The sequence below is a fragment of the Epinephelus lanceolatus genome, chromosome 10, assembly GCF_041903045.1.
Source record: "Epinephelus lanceolatus isolate andai-2023 chromosome 10, ASM4190304v1, whole genome shotgun sequence".
Classification (NCBI taxonomy): Eukaryota; Metazoa; Chordata; class Actinopteri; order Perciformes; family Serranidae; genus Epinephelus; species Epinephelus lanceolatus.
Genome location: NC_135743.1, coordinates 3108430 through 3128101, shown reverse-complemented (window position 1 = coordinate 3128101; position 19672 = coordinate 3108430). Strand labels below are relative to the sequence as shown.

Sequence of the window (19672 nt, the reverse complement as noted above, 5' to 3'; positions counted from 1 at the left end):
AAATGAAAGATGAATTGTTCAAAAAAAATGGTCACGCCCAAATGCTGTTACCACTGTGCGACTGAACGCCCTGACAGTGGCAGAGGCTGTAGTAGTGAAGCCTGTAGTCATAGTGGTAGTGAGGATTAGGATAATTTACCTCTTCTGCTTGCATCATCTTGAAAACCTCTCCAAACTCTGAGTTCTCTCCGGTTCCTATAACGATGCCCTGAGAAGACAAGCAGCTCACATATGAATATACATGACACTCTGTTTGGGTTTCATATTTGTTTTATCTTTCTGCATGGCCACGCGCAGGTGTTTGACTAAACATGTGTCTTCTGCTTTGAGTTGTTCCAGTTTGTGTGTGTTGTTTATAACAGGATGTAACCAAGGAAAGAACATGTACACAGTGCACAGCCTGACTGAACAAATATCATAAAACTATTGTTATGATTGTTAAGAAAGAAGAAATGTGATGATGCTGCAGGTACCTTGGCTCTGCCGCAGCGCACCAGTGTTCCCATGAAGGCGATGTTGCTGCGGGAGGCGATGTCTCCATTGGTGGATGCTGGCTGGTGGTAGGTGGACTTGGAGCAGGGGGTGGTCTCCCCCGTCAGACTGGACTCATCCACAGACAAGTCAGTCGCCTGAGAGAGTGGGTGACTGGTCAGTGAACAGTAGTCGCTTTTCTATTCAATTATCAAATGAACTACCCGAAAACATAACCAAGAACAAACAGAAGAAAGAGAAGAAACGAGTACCCTGCACAGATAATGTCCTTTTTCTTCCCAAGAGTATCTTTTGTGAAAGACAGCATATGTAATTTCAAGGGCAGAGTTGTTGGTAATGCAGAAACTTGTTTACCCATACTCATGAAAGAGCAATAAAGATAATGTACTTCAAGAACGAGTATCATCTGAGTAAAATGCGTCGATATCCGTACTCATGATGAAGGAAAACCCTCATTTAGATAACTGTGTTTACTCTCTGACTCATTCTCTAACTAGAGAACGAAGTTTATGAGAGCAAACACACGGCTCAACCAAGATCAGGAGCAGGATACATTTAAAACAGAATATGAGTTGGTCTTCCTTGTCATTCATGGTGATTGCTGACTAATTTTAAAGGTAAATACTGAGCAACAAAACTCACTGTGAAGAAATCTCTCTAGATAAACTGCCCGGGTCCGCGGGGCGCACTGAATACAGCTAGTGTGAGGAGGAAGCGTTGGAGGGCTGCGATACATAGTGTTCTATCTCGTCCAATGCTCCAAACATATTGACGGACCCGATGAGTGACTGCCAATGTGAGTACGCCTGTCACGATAACAAATTTTGCTGGGCGATTAATTGCGTCAGAAATTATTGCGATAAGCGATAATATTGCGTAATATTGTGCTTTTAAGACAATTTTTATTGTTGTTGTAATTTTGCTGTTTTTAGACCATTTTTTAAACTTATATAATGATAATAAAGGCATATTGATGCAAGTACACCCTTTTAAAGAGAAATAAACATTTATTTAACAAGAATATTTACGAATGCAACAAGAAAATTTAAATATCTGAAATAACACGAAAAAATACCAAAATACATAAATAAATACCTTATAAATACAAAAAAAATAGACTCTCAGTCACTGTTAATAAAAAGTGCACTGTAATAGGAAAAAAATCAAACAACCAAAAACAATAAAATGGACTCTCAGTCTCTTATGAAAAATTGTACTTGAAAAAAACAACAACCAAAAACAACATATAAATAATAAATATAAATAAATAAATGCTGTGGCATTTGGTTTAGGAACAAGTTCCCTGTCTTTCTCTTACGCTCAACTCTCTTTTTTCTCCGCCTCGTCTCCCCCTCACGAAGATCGCATTGTGTGTGTGTAGCCCATAGCCCCGCCTCCCCCACAGAGACAAAGACACTCGATGACAAGAGCTTTCCCTCTATTCATTACGCTAATGAACCAACTCACCTGGCTGCCAGACGATGCATGGCAGTGAACGCTCTTGTCGTCCAGTCTTTGCATGAACATGGCAATTAATCGCAGCCAGAAAAGTTACCGTCTCCCTTTAAATTTACCGTGCAATTAACCGACTTATCGCATATCGTGACAGGCCTAAATGTGAGTCCATTTTTATTGTCTTGTTGCCCCTGGAAACGAGGACGCTGTTGTTGTTTCTTCTTTGAATCTAGTTTGTCTGTTATGTGTCGCACTGGCACGCTGACAGGTTTGTGTGTCATGTCACCATTTCTTTGCTTTGTGTTATGATTTGTACTATTAATGTTGTTCCTTTGCTCTTGGTGAATTAATATTAATGAATATAATCATGGTAACAGTTGCCAGTTAATGCATTGTTAGCACTTTGTTTTTCCAGCCTTTTCAATACTGTACTGAGACCACTGTTTAATGTTAATGTCGTTCATCTGTGCCATTAGGGCAACATTTATGGTGAACGCCTCTCCTCTTTTTTCTATTGTTTTCCAGTCAGTCAAATCAGTCATCAATCACCAATACCTGTTCCACCTGTTACTTGTGGACAACGACATCATTCATGTGCTTGTGTTGTAACCCCCTGCCTTTATTCATTTTCAATACAAGTTCTGAACTGCAAATCTGGACTCTGCCTGGGTTTGTATATAAGTGAAGCCAGTGAGTGGGACTCAAGGTACCCAGCCAATGCAAACTGTTTTCACTCACATTACACTGAAATTAATTATTAATAATAAGTATTAATATTTGAAAGAAGAATGTTTCTTTAAACTCTGTTTGTCAGAGCTCTCTGCCTTTATGAGTGTCCACCTTTAAAAACTCTCTTTTCAGAGAGGCACTGCGCTCGTCTGTCGCCTTTACAGTCTGGCCGGTGACAACAGAGAGTTAAAAGATGTTGTGACTGTTTTTTTTAATGTCGGAAAGGAGTTAAGACACAAACGTGACCTCAGACAGAAAGAGACATGACTTTACTTTGGTTTTTTTGTCTGTTCCAACAGTCACTTTGTCAGATTAGACAATTGTGGAGTCAAAAAAAAAATCATTTTAATCTGAAACAGATACAGGAAGTGTTGAGTTTGAAATAACAGCGCAATGCATTAAATGTAATAGGACAAAAGGGAGGGGATTAAAACTAAAAACAGAATAATAAATGAGGGCCTGTCTCTAATGTCGTGTGTTTGAGATGCAGCTGGTAGCCTCTGCAGCTGTGCTGAGTAAAGGCCCAGACACTATCTGTGAGTTTGATTCCTCAGTCATGTTCTTGTTACTCCTAGTCTGGCTGTCTATTTTATTCGGCATTTTATATTACTGTACTCGTTTACTGCATTATGTGTTGTGATATGTATTCTGAACTTTTTAACTTCTTAATCATAGACTAATTCTTAGTCTGGTTTACTATTATATTTGGCACTTTACACTTATGTACTCTTGTATTGCATTGATGTGTTGTGACCTGTATTTTGAATTGTGCTCAATGCAGGGCATCCTTGAAAAAGAGCTTGCTCTCAATGGACCTCCCTGTTAAAATAAAGGCATAATAATATCCTCCATTATGAAGAAAGAACATTCTTTGCTAGCTTGATGCTAATGGCAGTACTCAGCGGGTTGATAAAGTACCTCTGCTGTTTCCTTTTTACTCTGTGTGCTAACGTTCCTACAGGAAATATCTAAAAGGCTGCGCTGTTGTTGTCGCACAGTTTCCATGGCAGCAGATCGCTCTGTGATCCTATTGGTCAAAGTCGACGGGAGAAGCCGTGGAAGACAAAAGGAAAATCAAACATGCTAGACTTAGACATGACATCAGTTGTCGTCTCCTATGACACACTACACGAGATTAAACGATGGATTATCGTGTACGTCACTCATTGTCATTCACGATCCAAGACAACACCATATGTTGCTACGTCGGGCTATAATTGGGCTGATATCGTGTAACCTGGATGAATTAACTAAAAAATATCTAAATAAATCCTGCGTGTGGTTTATAAACAGTACGTTTTTCACTGCTGTCGCACTGTGTTGGCTTCACTACCTGCTCAATAACATTAATTCAACTTAGCATGTGCATGTGATCATTTCTAAATGTTTCGGAAACATTTTCTTTTTGGGTCTGTAATATCCTGGTAACTTCCTATAATGTTTCCTATGAAGGATTATGTATTCTGGTACCAGTTGTAGGAAACATAGAGATAAAGTTTGGAGACAGGTATTAGAGTTTAACGGGTCAAGTGAAGTTTATAACCACCTGTTGATTTCCTTGAAAGGACGGCTCCATTGAAACACAAGCAAATGTATCAGAAACTTCACAGTTTATAGACACTGAGTTGTTTGTTTGCTCGTAGAAATCTGACATCTTTGCATGCTGAGCTGACCTGACCTGCTGTGTACCGTCCAAAAGACTCTGGTTACACCAGCATTTCATTTAAATGAATTAACTGGAGGTGGACCAGCTGAACAGTGGACATATTGTCCCTAATTTTACTACTAAATTTCACAGTCCCTTCCAGGAAGTTGACAAAGAATCCCCAGTTACACATCAGTGCCTTTCTAGGGAATTCATGGAAATGAGAGCTGTAAAATAAAGCCCAGTACTGTGGTTACGTTGAGCTGCTTTCTGCTGACAGCGTGTGTGTATATGTGTGAGTGTGAACAGTTTGTTCCTGGAAAAATATATATTCATGCTCAGTGAGGCTGCACCGGGAGAATGAAAGGAGAGGCCTGGTACAAACACGACCTAACAATGGCCTTTGAGTTGATAATTAAACATCAGTGTGTGTGTGTGTGTGTGTGTGTGTGTGTGTGTGTGTGTGTGTGTGTGTTGGTGCATACCTCGACGAGGCGGAGGTCAGCTGGGACTCTCTCTCCCACTGACAGACAGACGGTGTCTCCAGGAACCAGCTCTCTGGCCAGCATGTGCTCCAGGTTCCCCTCCCTGATACTGAGAGAGAAAGAAAGAGAATCTGAATTGTCAGACTGATCTTTATTTGCATATATACTAAACAGCCACTTTATTAGGTACACCTTGCTAGTACCAGGTTGGACCCCCTTTTTAATTCTTGGTGTCGTAGATTCAACAAGGTGCTGGAAACATTCCTCAGAGATGTTGGTCCATATTGACATGATGACATCACACAGTTGATCCATGATGAGAATCTCCCGTTCCAGCACATCCCAAAGGTGCTCTATTGGACTGAGATCTGGTGACTGTGGAGGCCATTGGAGTACAGTGAACTCATTGTCATGTTTGAGATGATGTGAGCTTTGTGACATGGTGCGTTATCCTGCTGGAAGTAGCCATCAGAAGATGGGTACACTGTGGTCATAAAGGGATGGACACGCTCAGCAACAATACTCAGGTAGGCTGTGGTGTTTAAACCATGCTCAGTTGGTACTAAGAAAATCTCCCCCACACCATTACACCACCAGCAGCAGCCTGAAGCGTTGATACAAGGCAGGATGGATCCATGCTTCCATCTGAATGTGGTTTTTCCAATCTTCTATTGTCCAGTTTTGGTGATAAAACCCGTGTGAATTGTAGCCTCAGTTTCCTGTTGTTAGCTGACAGGAGTGGCACCTGGTGTGGTCTTCTGCTGCTGTAGCCCATCTGCTTCAAGGTTGGACAATGTGTTGTTGCTTCAGAGATGCTCTTCTGCACACCTTGGTTGGAACCAGTGCTTATTTGACTTCCTGTTGCCTTTCTATCATCTTGAACCAGTCTGGCCATTCTCCTCTGACCTCTGGCATCAACAAGGCATTTTGGCTCACTGGATATTTGCTCTTTTTGGGACCATCCTCTGTAAACCCTAGAGATGGTTGTGTGTGAAAATCCCAGTAAATACTCAGACCAGCCCGTCTGGCACCAACAACCATGCCACGTTCAAAGTCACTTCAATCACCTTTCTTCATCATTCTGATGCTCAATAATAAGGAGAGCAGATACAAAAGGAAACCTTAAAATCAGTTAGAAATAAAGAAGGTTTATTTGACACTTTAGATAAGACGTCTCTTCAGTTGAGACTTGAGGATGTGTGTGTGTGACTTTACATTTGATTTCAAATTGTCCCAAAGAGGGAGAGCGCTATAATTAATGGTGTATTGATATTGATGAGTATGACAGTACAATACTTTTAACACTGCGTACAGCGATGGAGGAAGGAAGTGGAAAAAACAGACAAATCAGACTGAGCTATAATCCATTCCTGACAGTTCAACCACAACAGGAGACCTTCTCAGCTTACAGGCCTGCTGTTACAGGTGTGTGTGTGTGTGTGTGTGTGTGTGTGTGTGTGTGTTCGCTCTCTGCCAGGTGAAGGACCAGCTGCTCCTTCATTCTGCTGTTATTTGAAGTGTAAATCGAGTCCTGAGGAGTTTGTTTGAAGGAGCATTTTCTGTCTCTGAATTGTCGTCATCAGACGTCTCAGAAAACGCTCCTTCGCTTCAGTGACTTCCTTTAAAGGTCCAGTGTGAAGGATTTACGGGGATATATTGACCGAAATATAATAAGTATGTTCAGTTTAGTGTATAATCACCTGAAAATAAGAACTGTTGTGTTTTCATTATCTTATACCGACCCCATCTGGAGACAGGGACAGCTAATTAGTGTGTGGCATCGTTTTACGCTACATGTTTGTCCCAAAACAAATAAACATTAAACAAACGAATACATTAAAGATGAAGTGAGCTAATCTGTGAGTTGCAGTGCGGAGTGTGGGTGGGGACAGGGTAGATAAGGAGGGAGTGTGAGGCTGGTGATCTGTTAAAGGTCTCGTGTTGCTCTTTGATATGGAGGTAAAAACATTTAGCAGGTGATGTTATACAAGTATCATTATTATGTTTTAACTAATAATTATAATGGTTGTTGTTTTCCCTTATTTATTTTTTTAAGTTAGGTTTGCCGCATTTTTTGTACATAATTTGTATGGAAAAGAAGCATGACAATACCATGCTGTGCTATCTTAAAAGTGATGCTTCACATCAGTGCTCATTTTGTTGGCGACACAACGAAGAAACATTTTCGACAGCGACTTTTTTTCAATGACGAAAACGAGACGATGACGGGCTAAATCAAAAACCCTAGTAATAAAAATTAAGACAAAATCTATGTTTTGTTTTTGTTGACGAGACAAGACATGACAAAAATGTTCGTGGTGAAATATCGGACATTAAAAGTCAGAACAGCCGTGCTTGTAATTATTTTCAAATGCAGCATGAGCAACAGGCTGGTAAACTCCAGTAAATAGTCTGCACCAGGATGTTTGGGTTGGTGCGAGTTGTGAGCTGTAATTCAGCAGTAAATTATCAGCCGTGTGTGTCTGACTGTGGATGGTGGAGCTGCTGAATGGATTTGTGGAGTTTGTTAGTTGCAGCAGTGGCTGTTAGCAGCTAGCTCCGCTCGCAGACTTCACAGCTTCACCCCGCAGGACTCCACTCAGTCCGGACTGGAGAAGGTTTGTGGGTTGATGGTGTTTGACAGGCAGGTAGGAGGCTCAGTTATCTGTGAGTGTAGCTGTGCTGTAAGTAAACAGTCTGAACTCAGATCAGTTTTCTCTGACAGAGATCAAAGATTAGTTTGAATCACCAACTCTGTGAGAGGACACCAGTTTAAACCTCCAGACAAACATGTTGCACATGAAGAAACAAGTTATGTTTCTGCTTCTTAACAGTCACATGGATAAGTCAGAGTTTACAATGAACCTGGGGACAAATCCTAGTTGTTGAATAAAAAAAAATTGTGGCACAGTTTTTTTTCAAAGATCTGCTGCTTTTCTGTTTTATAAAGCAAATAAATTAAAAGTCTGACATTTTATTGTATCTTGTTGAGACAAAACAGGCAATTTACTGACATCAGTTTACTGAACTATTCTCTATTAAATAATGGTTGGTTGCAGCACTGCTGGTGAAACTACATATAAAACATTAAAGCGAAACAGCTGACCGGACTGTGTGTACTGTGGGAACTGAACCCTTCGGTGTGAGCTCTGACCGCTGGCCTGGACTGAATCACATTAACAAGGCTGTATTAACCACAGAAGAAGAGGAAGAGGAGGAGGAGGAGGAGGAAGGATGAAATTTTTACCAGTGACATTCTGGAGGCACCAGCTTCCCGAGCTCTTCTAGAGACTTCTCTGAGCGGTACTCCTACACACAGACGACAAACAACTCAGATCAACAGAGTTATAAAAACTGTGAGAAAGTCATGAATATATGTATAAAATATATATTCAAACCACACACACACTCTAAATGTGCAGCAGACTACTTAAAGATTCACACTGTAAATATCTTTTTATGTTTGTGGCCATAAACGTTTATGAGCTCATTAAAAATGAAGAAATGTTGTCGTAGACATAAAGAAGACTCACCTGGACAAAAGCAACTGTCACTACGATGATGATGGCCTGTGACGAGACAGAAACACAGACCGAGAGAGAGAGAGAGAGAGAGAGAGAGAGAGAGAGAGAGAGAGAGAGGGGCAGGTGATTAATACAGCTGATGTTTATAAATTCTCTGCTCCTGAAACTGGACACTGAGTTACGTCTCATTTAATGTAGTCGAGAGGTGAAAGCTGACAGACTGACCTCACCTGCTCAGCACAACCAAATATTAAAATGTTGTAAAAATGTATGACTTTACTATCCAGATATTTATACTATTCACGTACTATTTTTTTATTTTCAGAATTTAACAACTTCATTATCAAAATATTTTGAACTGTAGCTTTAGTTATTTATATAGCACCTTTCATACAAACATGACGCCCAAATTGCTTCACACAGCAAAACTGAAATAGTCAAAAAACAAACAAATAAAAAATTTCGCAGGACCAAAAACGGCCTTTGTAATGTTTTTTTACTTTCTTCTCAAAATACTATGGAAATCAAGTTTTTAAAAAAATTACAAGAAAAGAAATTTAAGTATTGTTTTTTTAAACTACTTCAGCTTTTTTCCTCATTAATATTTCTACTATAATGTCAAAATATTATGACTTTAATTTTGAAGAATTGCAAATTAAAACAACTTTTGTAATATTTTGACTGCATTCTAAAAGAGGTGCAACTTTTTCAAAATATTTTGACTCTATTACAAAATATTTATATTTCTTTCTCTAAATACAATGATTTTATTTTAAAAGTATTACAGATTTATTTTTAAAAAAATAATCTTCTCTTGTGATATTTTGACTTTCTTCTCAAAATACTATGAAAACTTAGTACAAAAAATACAAGAAAAAGGGAAAGTATTGTTTTTTTAAATAGTCAAAATCAAAATATCATATTTCTTTAATTTTCTTAATTTTCAATTATTACAAATAAATTCTTGTAATATTTTGACTGTATTCTAAAAACAGTGCATCTTTTTTCAAGATATTTTGAATTTATTAAGAAAAAATATTGATATTTCTTTCTCAAAATCCTATGATTTTATTTTAAAAGTATTAGGACTTTATTATTAAAAAAATCTCTTGTATTATTTTGACTGTATTCTAAAAATAGCACAACTTTTTCCTCAAAATATTTTGACTTTGTTAATGAAGTATTTATATTTCTTTCTCAAAATACCATGACTTTATTTTCGAAGTATGACAAATTTATTTAAAAAAAAAACAAAAAACAAAAAAACAAAAATACATTTTTTTTTTACCATATAATGTAAATATTTCTACTTCATTTTTAATAAATTATTTTTATTATTTATTTATTAATTGGTTCGATTTGTTTTTCTGAAAGCAGAGACCAGACCTAAGCACAGACCTAAGACAAAAATTGCTGCTATGGTGCATCTCATTAGTACTGGTTTGGAGGGGCTGAATATTCATGCAAACAAGTTTTTTATATTTCATTATTCATTAAAATCTGTTTGTAAGGATCTGTTTTCACTTTGATATTTTGTGCTCTTTTTCTGTTGATCAGCGTCAAAACAGCGACATTAAATCTAATTTCAGTCAGTGTTGAAAAACAAGAAAACATGAAAACTTTCAATGAGGGTAAAAAGTTTTTATAGTGACTATATGTGAAAGACTGACGTACTAAAACTCCACAGAGACCATGGTAATAAGAGCCAGAAACTAGTATCTAATATTTACTCTTTAGATAAACAACAAATCAGTGAAGCCACAAACAAACTGTGTGTTTATCAATATTTGTAGATAGTTTGCATATTACATTCCTTGTTTCAGTAAAACCTTTTTAAGCTTCCTGGAAGTTGTGCAAACGTTTAAAGTACATGTTCAAACAGTGAGATGATGCAATGTTTACTACGACTCTTTGTCCTGCAGCCTCACAGATGGGCTCTCCCTACAGGGGTCAGATCAGCCAATCAGCCTGTGTGACACTTTCCTCCGAGATTTAGCCTCTGAAACTTACAGCTAATCATAACAGTCTTGTCTGCGTCAGGTCACAGAGCATTTATGTGAAAATCCACTGGCATATGACCAGTTGTGTTTAGACAAATGTCAGCAGTGTGTGGGGGAAAAGCAGCCTCTCATTAATTTCTATAAGAAAAGAAGGGAAACTAGAATTACAGCCTCGTGGTTGTCTGCCTCCCCAACAAGTCAAGATGCTTTTACAGTTTACAACCATGCCTGTCCAGACTCATATGTAGCCATGAAAGCTGACAATTCTTCAAATGTGGATGTTGCTGCAAAGAAGCTCCATATTCTAAAACATGAATACTTGGATACTACACACACGTTTTCAAATCTAACCTGGCCCTAAGATGCTCTCCTAAGATTAGTGTCACCAATTCAGTATCTCACCAAATGCCTCCCCCTCTGCTCCTGAGATATGACACTGAAAAATACCCAGAAAAATGTTTTTGAAAAACATTATGATGTCACGGTGGAGCTGACCTTTGACCTTTTGGATATAAAATGTCATCACTTCATCATCTTATCCTGTTAGACGTGTGTTCTGTCGTAATTAGGGCCCAGGCAGCTCTACTGTCAGTCCCTCGGGTACTTGCCAAAATTCTCTTCCTCCTCCTCCTCCTCCTCTTCTCCTTCCAGGGAATTCTAACTTCCCATGCATGAAAACTTGGCAACAGTGTTGGGGAAGCTACTTTGAAAATGTAGTTACTCTACATCAAAATTCATTTTCACTACACTGAAGCAATCTCCAGTGAAATGATGAATCATCAAATTGTGCAACACAACAGAACTTAAGTTGTACATTTTACAATCAGACATATTTCCTTTATGTTTCTCTGCTTTTCTCTTCTCCTGCACATAATCTATTCAATTATTCACTGCTGCAACAACCTTTCCCCCACAAGGATCCAAAAAGAAAAAATAACTTTTATATAATCTAATTTACCAAACTCGCAGGCAGCGGATATCCTGCATGTTTCTACATCTTCTCCACTGCTGACGCTGCCATAAGCTGCTGTGTCTATTAATAACTTTACAAGAACTGCAGGTCTCTGGGGCGTTTTCTCAAGGAAGAAGAAAAAACACTAAAGACATTAACGACTGAAGTGCGCCTTTATTTTAGTGCAAGGTGTAACATACCACTGTGATGCTGATGGCGTCATCAAACTGGTGCATGAGAATGCTGATGACGGCCGACGCCAACAGCAACAGGATGAGAGGGTCTTTGAACTGCAGAGAGCGAGACAAAGAAAGAAAGAAAGAAAGAGACATCAGGGAGCTGAGTTAGAGGCAACGAAACAACACCAGAATCACCGCCTTGTGGTTGTATGCGTCCGCGAACCAGTCAAGTTGCAGTCGCAGTTTACATCCACATCTGTACAGACTCATATGTTGCCATGACAGCTGACAATAACTCAAAAAGGGATGTTACCGTAAAGACGCTACAAATTCTAAAACATAGATGCTTCACACACAGAAGATCTATACAATCAGCACAGTTTAGAGATTAGAGTCACCAATTCAGTATCTGACCAAATGTCTCTCCTTCTGTTCCTGAGATATGATGTTAAAACATGATGATGTCACAGTGAGGCTGACCTTTGACCTTTTGGATGTAAAATGTCATCACTTCATTATTTTATCCTGTCAGACATTTGTGTAACATTGTGTCATAGTTAGCGTATGAATTCTTAAGTTACGGCCAAAAACATGTTTTTGGTGGTCGAAGAGACCTTGACCTGTGACCGCCAAATTCTAATCAGTTCATCGTTGAGTCCAGGTGGATGTTTGTGCCAAAATTGAGGAAATTCTCTCAAAGCCTTCTTGAAATATAGCGTTCACTCAGATGAGATGGATGCAAGGTCACAGTGACTTTGACCTTTGACGAAGAAAATTCTCATCTGTCCACTGTTGAGTCCAAGTGGATGTTCGTGCCAAATTTGAGGACATTCCCTGAAATGTTTCTTGAAATATAGCCTTCATTCAAATGAGGCAGATGCAAGGTCACAGTGACGTTGACCCTTGACCACTAAATTTAAATCTGTCTGTTCAAAGTTAAAAATTTTATGTCCATGGTGTCAGTGAAATATCAATATTTCTTAAGGTATTAACTGAGGTCAGACATTACAGTACTGTGATTTGGAACGAAGCCACTTGATATTGACGTCATTTTTAACATTTTGGGAGGTGAGTAAGTTTGTAAAATTAGGTTTGGGAAAGTGAGAACATTTTGGGACACTGAGAAAATTGGGACATTTTGGGAAAATAAAATCAGTCATTTTGTTAAAAGCTATTTTGATACTGGAAACATCGATAAGTCCAAAATGGTATAAAACATTTCCACACACTTACATCTTTGCACTTAACATCAAACACTGTATGATGTAAGTGTGGAAAATCTTTTCGACAACTCAAAAGTTTTTTTAAGATTTCAAGCATGCTGAACGCTACTTGTAATTGTTTTTCAATGTGAAGCCACTGTTCTGTGTGTGTAAACTGTGTGTTGTGAATTGTTGTGTGTTTGTCAATGCTTGTACTGTATATACACTGATCAGCCAAAACATTACAACCACTGACAGGTGAGGTTCATTCATTTCGCTTATCCTGTTTGGGATCACGGGGTGGCTGACACTGGGCGAGAGGCAGGGTTTACCCTTAACCTGCATGTCTTTGGACTGTGGGAGGAAGGGCTCCCTCACCCAGGGGTCCAAACCCCCTACCCTGGAATCGAACCGGGAACCCTCTTGCTGGGAGGCGAAAATGCTAACCACTGCACCAATGTGCCGCCCGATTGCATTAATCATTTTCTTACAGTGCAATGATCTGTTGGGAAACCTTTGGTCCTGGCGTTCATGTGGATGCCACACGACATGCAACACCCACTGTTACAGACTAAGCACACCCCCTCATGGCGACACTGCAAAAACTGTTCTGGAATTTAGACAAAGAGCTCAAGACATCAGGCCCGTTTCCACCGCAGGAACTTCGGGGTAATTTTACGGGGCCGGGGCCGTTGGTGCGTGTCTCCACCGCAGGAACCACCCCCGAAGGCCAGAGTTCCGGAACTTTTACAGGGGCTAAACAAGTCCCTGCCTCGGAGTAGGTACTCAGAACGGCCCCGCAAGACTCCTGACTGGGGCTTGGGGATTTACTTGGTGCTGATTGGATATACTCAAGGAGGGATGTGACGTCAACAGAAAGCGACAAAAAGCCGGCATTTTTAAAACTCAGCAGACGAGGGTTAGCTCGTTCATATAGCTTCCACCGCCATGTAAAAAAACTCACTAAATGGCCCGTGAAAAAAATATTTTTTCCAGCGGATATCTTAGTTACAACATGATTGAGCTAGCAAAGCAGTTTTGTGTTGATATGTGTGGTATTTATTCAGTTTTGGGAAATCATGATGTCTGAAAGCATCAGTGGCTGCAGCTGACAGGGACAGCTGACAGCAGCAGCAAAGCTAACATCAGGACGTCATCTGTTAAAAGCCTCCCGTTGTCGGATACGACATGAAACTACTCCAGTTAGCTCAATAATGTTGTAACTAAGACATCCGCTGGAAAAAATATTTTTTTCATGGACCGTTTATTGAGTTATTACAGACACCGCTAACGGCTAACAGCTAACGGCGTCCCTACGTCGCCCCGGTAAATGGTCGCGCAACGATTACGTCACATCCAGAGCCCGTAACTTTACAGGAACCTTCCTCGTACTCCGCTCTCTCAGTAGAGGCACGGCGGTTAAGAGGGCCGAGCGAAAGGACATTCCTGTAGTAGTTCCTGCCCCCAAACAGTACCAGGAACTTCTTCAGTGGAAACGGGCCTATCGTCCTGGCCTCCCAGTTGCCCAGATCCCAAACCCATGGAGCATTCTTGGTACCCCAGAAGTACCCGCAATCCACGGCAGAGCTTTCTTGCATCGGACTTGGCTCTGACTTGTTGAGGCATGGACACAGGACCTCTGGGGGTGTACTGTGGTGTCTGGCACCGAGACACTGGTGGCAGGTCCTTTAAGTTTTGGCTGATCGGTGTATATAAACATTGTGTTCATTCTTGTGCACAAGTCTCTTGATCTCACTGAGGCGACCTGTTTAATAAAGGATAAAATATGTTTTTAAAGTGAGGACATTTTGTCTGCATCCTCACAGGGCTGTTTGAAGGTTTATACACTTGTATTTGGGGTCTTGGTATTGGTTGTCCTATGAGGGTCTCGATAAAGACAGAACAACAAGTGTGTGTGTTTTCCATGATGTGTGGACAAACGGAAACAAGTGTCAGTCATCCATAGCTAGAAGGCGGAGCTTGCTGAGTGAAGCAGGCCAACAGTTCCAGCTCTATTTTCAGCTCCAGCATCTAAATGACCCGGTTTCCACATCATCGACATGAACGACTGAACACAGCAGCAGCGAAAACTTTAACTCTTCACTGTTTCATCCACAAAGCTGCTGGATAAGTTATTTATCTGCCATCTGTTAGCGACACGGTCTTATTTTTCGGCATCAACACATCAACACTCCAGGGCAGCAGCTGTGGGACCAAATTCACACCTGTAGCGTGGCTAATTCCTCAGTGTGGATGGGTTTATGTTGTGAGTGCGCCATGGCCCACAAACTCAGAGTTTTACTGTGCAGATGCAGACATGAATCTGCACATGAATATCAGCAGCAGAGACACTGTGGATCCTCCTGTTGATAGAATAAAAGACAGACTGCCTCTCCTCACCTTTCAGGCCTGTCAGGTTAAGTGTGAACGAACCTGACAGATTACGGCTGATAGTGAAACAAGTTCACGCAGAAATCTCGAGGGTTTCATGTGTGCAAGGAGCTGAAAAGATTCAACACCTCCTCTCCTTTCCTTCACTCCTCTGCCTTCTGTCTCATCCTCGCTTCCTTTCCTTCTGTCCTCTGTATCCTCCCTCCCTCTCCTCCTCTCGTGCTGGCGTTCTATATTTAACCTCTGTGTTTTGCTCTCAGAGGTTTCTCGTCCCTCCTCTCGTCCCTCCTTCCTCTGGCTGCTCAGCTCAACAGCAGCAGTTTCTGTCCTTGTCGAAGTTCATGTGGACAAAACAGACCAGCAACAAAAACTCCCTCAGGCTGCCTCCATTATTTAACCACTCCACTCTGAATCCTGCGTTCAGTTTGTTTCCTGGTGTAAAAACTCCTCTGACTGTCTGGTTTGGTCCTTTGGTCACTTTGCCTCATATATGAGGAAAAGATTCATCCAAGTGCACAATACATGACATTTAAATCTTAAAGAGTCAAAGGTGAATATGTGGAAAACAACACCCTGGGGTCAAATTCAGACCTTTGTCCCATTTCATCTCCCTCTCCTCTGATTGGTCCTGTTTTCCTGCAGTGTTAACTATTAACACAAAAGGTGAATGAACGTTGTCTTTAACATTTCCCTAAAAATATCAAACTAGGAAACGAAACATGATGTTGGGACTGAAAAACAAGATTTTATCTTCGGAATTTATGTGAGCGAAAAGAAATCAAAATGCCTTTTGTAATATGTTATCCTTCAGACTATAATCTGAAAAGCATGTGATTATTTTTTGTTTGAAAAATTAAATAGTGTAATACAAAAAAAACAACAAATTATAATCAAATCGAACCCTGTCATAAAACAGTTTCCCCAGGCTTTTCTTAAAATCATGGCGGCCGTAAACTCCTGATTTCACAGCAGCTTTTCTAACAAAAACGTGACGCATATTGGGATGTTTAAAGGCATTTCTTTTCAATGAAATTTCAAAATTGTTCTGTTTTTAATTTTATTTGTATAAATGATTAAAAATCCAAAGCAACTTGTTTGAGTGAGAATAAAACTGCAGTGCTCTGAGTGTTTTTAATGACCTTACAGAGAAGGCTGAATAAAGTTTTCACACCATGTTTAAACATTTTTAGACTTCGACTGAGGAACTTTTCTAAAACTATTTCTTTATCACACACATTGAGTTTTTCTTTATCACTAACCATGCATATTTCATCAAACTCATCTCGATTTGAGGGATGCACCGATTTATCTATCGCATAAGGGCATCGGCTGATATTCGCCTTGTTTACTGCCATCGGCCTATCAGCAAAGAAGGGAGAGGCCGATGTTTAATTGTTGTGTCACATCAGTTCTGCATAAGCAACAAAGCAGGACTCGATGACTGACAGCATACTGACGTCGTGGGGACAATTCAAAACGTGTTTGAGGCAAACAGAGATCTTCCACAGGATGTCATCAAGAACAAAAGGACATGACAAAAGGACACAGTAAACACAGTGTCGACACATCAGGGGACACACCCTGCTGACGGAGGTTACACTGAGTTACATTATGATGTGTTCAAGCTCTATATGTAGAAATGGGTATTAGGTGAAGGTAAATTATCACGTCCTCATGATGTGTTTGAATGTAATCTAGTGAAATGCCTGAATAAATACAGACATTTTAAGGAGAAGCAGTGTTTTTAATAAAATATAAACTAGAGGGAATCACGATTTGTTGTATGTAGTAAAAATCCTATGGAAGCAGTAATTATTTCATGTGGAAGAAGGTTATTTTAAGAGTTGTTTCAAAATTGTGTATGATTGAATTTGTGCTCATTCAAAGGTTGTGTAATGAAGGACTGAATGACCTTCAAACTGTAAAATTATTTTTTATAATGAAAATTTCTTTGTGTGGCACAAAGGCAGGAATGAATAACAACAAAAACAAAATAAAAAACAAACAAAATAAATTGGCTATCGGCCAAATCGTCTCTGATACGGTGATTTTCAGTGAAAAAGTTTTGCCAATTTTTGTTGGTAAATGTGAGACATTGGTGTTGCATATGCCTGCATCTTCACAACCATAAACAAGGAGGAGAGTTTGGTGACTCGTGGGAAAATAAGATGACTAGTCAAATATGTGAAACGTTTTGGTGACTGGACAAAATAAAAAAGTCACACAGAATTTATAGTGATTGGTTGAATTTGCGTCAGTTGTTGCGGTCACAACAGTGCAACATCCTGGAGGGGCTGATAATGCAATAATGTTTGTTACTTCTTTTTTTTTACTTAAAACTATGTAAATGAATATGTAATACATTGAAAGTAAATTAAGTTATTTGTGTATTCATACACACATATACAGTTAATTTACACTTTCAAAAAGGTAAGGAGGGTTTCAAACAGTTTTCAGAGCATGAAACTGTTTCTAATCTCAACCTGCAAATTTCGGAGGTGAAGCATGTTTCCCTTTGAACATAACACACAAATAAAGAGATAACATTTGCAAACATCACTCGTAATATTCAACACTTTTCATTTAGTTGCTGCAGCATAAGACAAAAAGTCCAGTTTTAAACTACCAGTACACTAAATTTATTTTAAAGCTTCCTTTACATATTTTAATTCTTCATCTTCAAGTTATCATCACAGTGAATTTCAAAAATCAGTGTAAATGGATCAAGAATGTGGCAGTTATGCATTTAATCTTGCTTCCTTTATTTCTGCGTCACGTCTCCTGTAACTGTCTTGTCTTTTCTTATCAATTCAGCAGATTATCGAAACAACATGTTAAATAAAAAAAGCTTAATGTTACAGGTCTCTGCGCTCTGTTAGCGTGTAAAATGTGTCTTTTGTCAACTGCTGGAAGTCGACGAAGAGTTGTAACTGTTACGTAACCTAATGTGGGATTTAGGTGGAATGACACAAACGTGTTCATGAAATATTAATAAACCATATTTAATATAAAACAGCACAGTATTGTTCTGGTAACTGGATTATCAGTTTGACATGTATTCTGTCTGAGCTGACATTGTGTTGCTGTGACAAATCAATGACACACTGGAACATGACGAGCCTCAAGACATTTTATCAGGCACAAGATAAAAATAGTACGTTGGCTTTATCCCGGAGCTGCGTTCAGGCTGCTGCTGGATGTGTGGAGGGCTTCCTGAGACTCTGATAAGGTAGCAGCAGCGTTAAAATGTGGACTGTCAGATTAGCAAATGAGGACAAACTGCCGTCTATATTCTGCAGACTGGAGCTGACACACAGTTTATTGTCAGACACACTCGGTTATGTTTAAATGGTCAGAAAACAAACAAATACTGAACATTCCTGTATCAGACACAATCTCAGCGTGATGGATGATATGTTACCTGTAAGATGTATTTCTTCCATAGCGGCTCCTCTTCACTGATGTCAAACTCATTCCAGCCGTGGTAAGCTCTCCTCCGGCACACCTCCTCATGGGTCAGACCCAACTGCAGGTCGGCCTGTCGGCATCACAAACACAAACAGGTTCATTTTCACATACAAGTTATTTGCCTCAGTGTTTTGGTGCATTACAATAAATATATAGTAAATATAAAAAAAACTGTGACAGTCAGGAAACACAAATAAAATAGAAAATTTCATACTAAAAATATTTTTAAAAATATTAAAGAAAAGAAAAGAATATTATTATTATTATTATCAGCACCAACATGTCGGTGGCTGCTTTAAGATAAATCTAAGAAAAAATCCACCCGTTTACAAAGTTTGTGGCTAAGTTAAATAAGGCTATTGTTTTTTACAGGTACAGCTGTGTACGTGTCCCTGCCACAGATTTACTGGGCATCAAATTCAGTGCAGCATCATCTGCATTACAGGCTGACTGATAGTGGATTTTACGGCTGATATAAAGATGACAGTTTGGAGCAAGAAAAAGCTGATAAATGATTAATCGTGAGCTGCGTGTGGAGGACAGATGTTTACCTGACATTCGACACCTGTCCAAAAAACAGTGACTATGTTTATATGCACACTAGTATTCTACTAGTATTCTCACTATGACAATATTCTAATTTGAGGCATGTCATGAAAACAGCTTATTTCGTTTAGTTATCATGCATTAGGTTGATTAAAACATGTGGGATACGCCACGTTTAACTGAGTTTTGGGAGCAATCTATGAACATGTGTACAGTGCATTCAGAATATGCATCTCACTGGGGTTCTTACTTTAGTTTGTGACACATGGCCTGTTGTCTGTTTATGGTCGGCTCTGTGTGTTTTGCACAAACCAACAAACCAACAGTTTAAAGGCTGGTGTAGAGATGCACGCCCAAAAGAAAACCCCACATTACTGGTCAGAAGAAGAAACACAACTACTTTTAAACATTATTCAAGAAGGTTTGTTGAAGGAATGAAAGAGGGAGGCTGCGTTCACACAGTCCACCCAGCAATATTTTGATGCAAAGAAGTCAAAGAGTTCTACTGTTTCTACTGTTTCTACTGCTGCATTGCATGTGAAACCAAAACTACCTGGATCAAAAATATACAACATAACATAAACCTGCATCGAACTTTCAGAAA

General features: G+C 39.4%; 1 protein-coding gene across 3 annotated transcripts in view; it reads right to left on the bottom strand.

Annotated features, from left to right (window-relative positions):
* The window catches only part of atp2c1 (ATPase secretory pathway Ca2+ transporting 1), a 73358-nt gene that overhangs the window by 22523 nt on the left and 31163 nt on the right, over positions 1-19672 (bottom strand). For all 3 annotated transcript variants that reach the window (XM_033640552.2, XM_078171292.1, XM_033640551.2), the window contains 7 exons: positions 18476-18592; positions 11483-11572; positions 8340-8375; positions 8054-8115; positions 4807-4915; positions 474-629; positions 140-208 (listed from right to left, as the gene is read on the bottom strand). In XM_033640552.2, the coding sequence (XP_033496443.2) occupies positions 140-208; positions 474-629; positions 4807-4915; positions 8054-8115; positions 8340-8375; positions 11483-11572; positions 18476-18592 (639 nt within the window). The remainder of the gene's footprint in view (positions 1-139; positions 209-473; positions 630-4806; positions 4916-8053; positions 8116-8339; positions 8376-11482; positions 11573-18475; positions 18593-19672) is intronic.